The 7,552-nt window shown below is 42.3% G+C and overlaps 1 protein-coding gene across 2 annotated transcripts in view; it reads left to right on the top strand.

Moving 5' to 3' along the window:
- LOC112072424 (transmembrane emp24 domain-containing protein 1) overlaps positions 1-4,160 on the top strand; it is a 5,757-nt gene extending 1,597 nt beyond the window's left edge. Inside the window, exons 2-5 of one of the 2 annotated variants that reach the window (XR_011476193.1) lie at positions 2,072-2,169; positions 2,419-2,605; positions 2,745-3,167; positions 3,202-4,160. Coding sequence is in view for 1 of the 2 variants with exons in the window: in XM_024139827.2 (XP_023995595.1) it covers positions 2,072-2,169; positions 2,419-2,605; positions 2,745-2,963 (504 nt within the window). In the remaining variant the exon portion in view is untranslated. Of the gene's footprint in view, positions 1-2,071; positions 2,170-2,418; positions 2,606-2,744 lie in introns of both variants that reach the window. The other variant, XM_024139827.2, reaches the window with a different exon arrangement.
- Positions 4,161-7,552: the final 3,392 nt, after the last annotated feature.

Below are 7,552 nucleotides of genomic sequence, written 5' to 3'. Positions count from 1 at the left end.
TCTCTCTCTCCTGTCTGTCTCTCCTCTGTGTGTGTGTGTGTTGTGTGTGTGTGTGTGTGTGTGTGTGTGGTGTTGTTGGTGCAATTTCGTGCTCTACTTATAACAATGTTATAAGTTGTATTAGTCAGTCAGTTACTGGATGCTTTATTGTTACAGCCAAAGGACTTTGCTCAGATGCAAATAATAAGATAAGGCATCTTCCTTCCATACAGGTGGAGTCTATAAGACAAGCCAGCTTGAATAGCTGCTGGCATTGGCATGAAGGGTCAAGGCAGGGGAGTGTTTACAAAGGGATCCACTGTGTCAGCATGAGGCCAGACACTCTAACTAACCTCTGAGCCATAGTAGCTGTAGTAGGCCTGTGGCTTCTTCTTCTCCTCTAGACATGTAAAGAGAAGGAGAGCGCTTACCACCAAGTGTAGGCCTACTTGGTGTGTTAGTAGTCATGCGCTTTGTGCAAAATGCATATTAAAAGAAGATGCGCAATCCCTGGCCTTGTTACAATTTATATATAGCATTTTAGTAATTTAGAAGACACGGTTGCAGAGTTAGTCAGTTTGACTAGTATAAAAGTGTAAACCACTACAGGTTAAGCTCTTCATATGATTAAAGTTGAAGTGATGCTCATCATGCTACGGTATCAATGGCTACTCTATATACTGGAAACCCCTGTTCCCAATCCTCACACTGTACAAGGCCCTCTGCAGACACATGACTGATAGGATGTCATGTTCCTCGCACCAACCCGCCAAGCCGTGACACATTACTGTGGACTGTGTGTGTGTGTGTGGTGTGTGTGGTGTGTGTGTGTGTGTGTGTGTGTGTGTGTGTGTGTGTGGTGTGTGTGTGTGTGTGTGTGTGTGTGTGTGTTGTGTGTGTGTGTGTGTGTGTGTGTGTGTGTGTGTAGTTGTGTAGTCTGTGTGGAGCCTGGCAGGCTTACTGTGGTATCCACAAGAACAGCTGAGATGCACAGGGTGAGAGAGATGACAGCTTGAGAGAGCAAGCTGAAGGACTGTGGGGATTGAGGCGTTTTATACAGCAGTTGTGGTGTGTGTCTGTCTGCCTGGTTGTCTCTGCCTGTCTGTCTGTCGTCTGTTACCTTTCTCAACCAGAAATGAACACAAAGGGAGATCTAAAGATGCAACAGCTATCATGGGTTGTTAATATGACTAGGATCATGCCTTTGGCTGCCAGACAATGACAGACAATTTATAGAAAACCAATAGAACAGGAGAACGCATATGAGGAAGTCTTTCTAAAGGAATTGCCTCTACGTTTCTATGGTGGGATTTTGGCTTTAGGCTACTTTGAAGCAAAGAAAAACATGACTCATATGAAGTAAAACATCCAGGTTTCAAACAATTAAGGATCAGGAAAAATATAACAATGCACAGATGGAAAGGCTTTCCCAAAATCCGTATCAATGAAATGTTAACTAGCTACAAAGTAGTCTATGCTTACCTGGCAGAATGATATCATTATTATCTGCATCAATCCAGTGGTAATTTGTTTTGCAAACTCCATATCATCTGCTACAGAAACACAGCTAACCAAACAACAGTACTAGGTGCTTGTGCACTTCAATTAAAAGGTAACTACATTCAAAAAATGTATTTATTTATTTATCCCAGACCAGTTGTTCTGTTAAGTGTGACTTTGAAAGCAAAAAAAATGTAAAAACTTGACTGAATTTCTGATTTGCACGGTACAGCTTGGGTTGGCCTGACTGTGAAAGACCATTATGGGATTTATAATTTTAGGCCATTCAGAGTGTATGTCACTGTTTGTCATTCAATTTTTTACACAGGGCACTTTTCCRTCGTCGGCCGGGCCATTTTGGAAATGGGCAAAATGAGTGTAAAATCACTTCTCCAGGCACYACTACAACACTGACTATACCACCACCACAGTGTTCATGTGTCTACAGTATGTATGGAAGTGAAGACGTGTGTGTGTGTAGACGTGGTGGATTTCAGTCTGTCTTTAGTGTCTGTCTGTAACACTGGATATTCTCATAGGAACACTTTGAGTTGGATTATAATATCATTTAATACATTCCCTCCTGTTCCAGGTGATTGCAGGTGCAGGCCTGGATGTGGGCTTCACCCTGATCTCCCCCAGCGGATACAAGCTGGCCTCTGAGTTCAGGACATCTGACGGCATCCACACGTGAGTGGGCAAAACCTAGTAACACAACCCTGACCTCCTCTAACTTCTCTGGAGTGGTATGAAGGTCTCACCATGCTCAATGGTTTGTGATTCAAAGTTTTTGTAAGGTGATGCAAAAGACACCTTTCCATCCTCTGGCTTACAGACAGTAAAGTTCTACACTATTCTATATGACAGTCTGAATACTGTCTGACTTGCTCTGACCCTCTCTGACATCATGTTGTTCTTCCTCATTGGTCTGTCTCCCAGGGTGGAGYCTACAGAGGACGGAGACTACCGGCTGTGTTTTGACAACAGCTTCAGTAAGCTTTCKGAGAAGATGGTGTTCTTCGAGGTGATTGTTGAGGGCCAGCCTGGGGACGCCTGGGGCGACGAAGAGTGGGCTGACATGGCCGAGCCAGAGAGCATGGTGGAGTACAAACTGGAAGACATCAGGGTGAGAAGGACAGGAGGAACACCCAAACGCTCAGCCACTGGGACTGGTGTCTTTCTATCACTCTATTTTTACACATCCCCTTTTTTGTCACATGTTCTCTCTTATCCTCTCCCACCTTACTCACTGTCTCTCCCTGTAGGAGACCATGGACTCAGTGCACAGGCACCTGGAGCGGAGCCGCCAGCTTCAGACCATGCTGAGGGCCTTCGAGGCCCGGGACCGCTACCTACTGGAGGACAACCTGTGGAGGGTCTCCTTCTGGTCCTCCATGAGCCTCCTGGTCATCCTGACCGTGGCCGTCACACAGGTCTACACCCTCCGACGCCTCTTCGACGACAAGAGGGTCTGCAAACCCTAGTGTCCAGTGGTATCTTCCACCACCCCCACACCCTTCCCAGTGGTATCTTCCACAATCCCCATACCATTCTCAGTGGTATCTTCCAGCAGACTCACACCCTTCCCAGTGGTATCTTCCACCACCCCCACATCATGCCCAGTGATATCTTCCAGCAGACCCACACACGGCCCAATGGTATCTTCCACCACCCCCACACCCTTCCCGGTGGTATCTTCCACCACCCCCACATCCTTCCCAGTGGTATCTTCCACCACCCCCACACCCTTCCCGGTGGTATCTTCCACCACCCCCTTCCCAGTGGTATCTTCCGCAAAGATGCCATAGAAGGGTGTTGGGACTAACAGGAACCTACTGTAAAGTAATGGTCTCAGAGATTGAAGAAGAGAGATAGACTATTGACAACAGTGATGTGTGGTAAATGAGGGACTGTTAGTAAGGATTTAGTGATGTTTGTGTGTGATGAGCTTGATTCAGCTTTTGAGTGGCAGAAAAGTGCATGTTTGTATGTGAGTCATAAACACTGTATAATGATGTTTTGACAATTTAGTGTCAATCTATCAAACAAGATATCAATGCAATAGATCATGTGGTTGTATGTTTTTAACATGGGATCTTAAGAGTGACTTTACAAATATAATTTATTTAATGACATGGTTATAACACAACTACAGCAAAATAAACACACAAAAAAAACATTCTGTGAAATAAATTAATTCTGGAGAAAGAGTAGCCTCGCAAAGCTCTGATCCCGCAGGCTTACATTAAAAGCTGCAGTGGTTATCAGTCTGGTAATTACGAGGCAAGTGAAAGAAATCTTACATGCAACAATGACTGTTCTCATGGGATGGTTTTATTGAATTACAGATATTACATTTTTATTGTAATGTATAGTGTTTGACAGAGATCTGGTGAGACAAAGCCAAAGAGTTGAGACATTCAAAAAAGTATTCCTGCCAGGAGAATGTTGCAAAGTCAACCACAAGCATAGTTGTTATATACACCTCCAACACCACAAAACAAGATACAATCATTCATTTGAAAAAAAGATTGTATTTATAAAATCTCAATGATCCATTCCTTTCAATTACAGGTACAGTAGTGCAAGTTTGAGTGTCAAAAGTGTGCAGCGAAAGAAAATAAGGCAATCTTATTGGCTACCATAAAACAGCACTGGATTAAAGGCATATCACAAAGTTCTGCAGTTGACATCAGTTGGATCTATTATTGACACTGTACTACATTATAATCACATTACCGGCATTTGCCCTTCTTCATACAATTACCCTTACTACAGTATAAATAAACTGTATAATAATAACATACAGCATATAGAAGAGGCTTTTATTCAAAGTGATTTACAGTCATCCGTGCATACATTTCACATATAAGTGGTCCCAGCAGGATTCGAACCTATGGCCCTTGGTGTTGCAAGCACAATTCTCTACCGACTGACCCTTGCGTAAGGCATCCACTGGAACTGGAATATACATGGATTGAAGTTCTCTTCTGAACATGACATGACGCTCGCTGTTAAAAGCTTTGTATGCTTCTGCGCTCACTCAGCAGTGGAGTACCCAGCACTACCTGATTAATTGAACTGTTCCTAGCATCCTTCACCTGATCCCTTCAAATAGTCAACTTACTGTTTGGTTTTTGGGGCCCTCCCAATACACTACCATATAATATTAATGGCTGTCATCATCCCATGTGGTGTTCCCCAACTGACACGTCAAATGATTAACTGTAGCATCGAACACAATGCAGTATGAGTGAGATCTCAAATAATCATATTTACAGTTCCACCTACACACAATGTACTTACAATCATCTAAATAAACCAAACTTCTAGACTTCAATCATTTTTATAGGAGTGTTCTACAAACTTTTTCAATAGTAATTCAGACACAAATCTGTTGAGAAATGCCCATATTTTAAAACTGCACTGTACATAAAACCAAGAGGAGAGGTTGTGCCCCAGGAGATAGCTAACACAAACAATCACTGGATTTCATTATTTGGCACATGAGCAGTCAAACAATTTTATCAGTACAAAAATAATTTCATTTTCTCAATGTTTGTTTAGTTAGGAAATAGTGAACAGAAGTTGAACCCGTACTGAAAGTGGTGTCAGAATTCAGCCAGGCTACAGCTCGTTAAAACCCCTGGAGGGGTTGAAATTTTCAGAATACATCCCCCACACTTCTAGGACAGTCTGGGTAGGTGCCAGCTGTTAAAGGCCCAATGCAGCTGTTTTTATCTCAAAATCAAATCATTTCTGGATAACAATTAAGTACCTTACTGTGATTGTTTTCAGTTAAAAAAATGTAATAAAACAAAAATAGCTTCTTAGCAAAGAGCAATTTGTCAACCAAGAATGTTGCTAGGACTGTCTGGGAGTGGTCTGAGCGGGGAGGAGAAAACTGAAAACTAGCTGTTATTGGCAGAAAGGTTTGGAAGTCTCTGTCTTACTGGTGGATTAACTAATATACAGCCTGGTGATGACAACAGGCAGGCTAAAACTCCATCCCACCAAAACAGGCTGAAATTTCAGGCGTTTTTTCAAACCGCCCTCACACTAAAAGTACATTATCATAATTGTCACAGTAGAATTTCAACCTCATAGTGTGGAACGATATATAAAGCATAGAAATATCACACTTTTGACTGCACTGGGCCTTTAACAGTTTTAATGAGATGGTGAGTGAGGGTAAAGTTGTCTTCGTTACCACGTGACCGTTCTCTCCGTATTTTATTACAGCTTATGCAATGAGATTTCATTTCACTTTATGAAACAAATCAATTTTTTTTGATTTTCCTGAAATGCCGTCAGTTATTGTAAAACTAGTACGTTTGACAGTTGCCATTGAAAAAGCTGCCTCTTGTATTTCATGTTATAAACTAAGTTATGGCTTTTAGAGTTTAATCAGCTCTGAAACCTATTCTTTGGAGAATATTTAAGGTTAAGGTGTTCAAGGTGTATGATTCTTCGCAGGTCTGGTTCTCTTGCTGGTATGTGGACAGTGCATCTCCAATCCTATCCTGCTTTGGGGCAAGGTCACCACTGGTTACGACGAGCAGGAGCAGGCCGCCTGTTCAGGGACAATCATAATGACAGACCAACATTAATAACTCTCTCCCATTCAAGTATTTTTGATACGTAATACAGTTTGGTGATTGTGAGGGGTCTAACAACTCACAAGAGACCTTTTGAGAATAGTTTTTTGTAAAGGGAAGACCCAAGAACATTAATTTCCTATAATTGAGTTTGTGTCCATCACATTTTCTACTTCTTCCTGCTTTCTTTAGCTGATGATTCCTCCTATTACCATAGCTTCCTGTTTTCTACAGGCAATGTGATCTATTATGGGCAGCAAGAGACAAATCAAATCAAGTTGATTAGTCCATAAACTTGAACATTTAATTGAAAAACAGTATACTTGTACACCAAGGCCTTCTACAACCCACCACCACTATTATTACTACTAACACTACAGCAGAGTATTGAGTTGTAGAGTATGTGCACCTTGCATTCAGAGAAACATCAGGAAGGAAGAAAGAAGAATGAATAAGTTATTATTCCAGGAATTCTTGTCCTTCACAAATTTCATTCCACTTTTAACTCAAGTCAAAAGGCAAGCAGCCATTTGGCACAGAAACACCATAGCAACATCCACAGTGAAGGAGGGGGAAGAAGAGAGGAAGGCATACCAGGAGAGAGAACCATGAGTGAGGACAACCAATGAGAGAGGAGAGAGAAGGGGGACCACACAAGGAGACACCAACCACCAGTCTCTTTATTGTACACAACACCTCTTTATTAGCGCTCATGTTCCAAATGGGTTCATTTGTTTATTCAAATCCAGGAAATTACTAGAGACACTTGACAAGGCTTTGCAAAAACTATAGAAAGATTGATGCAGGTCAGTTCCCCCCACCCACAATATGAAAGATGCAGAGCATGAGTGAGTGGGGGACGACGACATCCATTATGGAGAAAGGCAGTCACCAACATCTTACACTTTACAGATCAGGAGATGGGGTGTAGGGGACAGGCTACAGTGACCGGTACCATCAGTGAACAGGGACACTTTCATAAGAACAGGACGTTTTCGATTCCCTTAAGACTCTTCAACATCAGAGAGTGACAGCATAAATGTAAGGCCAAATCTCTTCCTAGTAGGGGTTCTATACTTGGTCAAGAGATTGAAACCTTTTGGAGCATGGATAGACTCCATTTCCCAGAGGCTTTACTTGGAGTTAGCTGAGATCAGAGTCAGACACCCACTAGCAGCACGGTCACTGTAGACAGACCTGATGGGAAATGTATGGGAAGAAAAGCACATTCTGCCCAGAAAATATGGTTTTAGACAGTTCCTACCAAATTCACCCTCTACCTGTACCACATTTACTCATATAATGGATTTCTGTAAGGGGTACAAGGTATTGGACTGAGCTCTATATAGTTTGGACAGGTTCTCCAGGCAGGATGTGTATGTACACCAGAAAGAGCAACAAAAGTTGAACTCCCACCCCCTGCTCACCCTCAATATTTATCACCAAATCAAAACATCAATGTAGTCCATTTGTCA

The sequence above is a fragment of the Salvelinus sp. IW2-2015 genome, unplaced genomic scaffold, assembly GCF_002910315.2.
Source record: "Salvelinus sp. IW2-2015 unplaced genomic scaffold, ASM291031v2 Un_scaffold1924, whole genome shotgun sequence".
Lineage (NCBI taxonomy): Eukaryota > Metazoa > Chordata > Actinopteri > Salmoniformes > Salmonidae > Salvelinus > Salvelinus sp. IW2-2015.
Note: the sequence above shows the minus strand (reverse complement) of the source record. Positions and strands in the feature narration are given on the sequence as shown.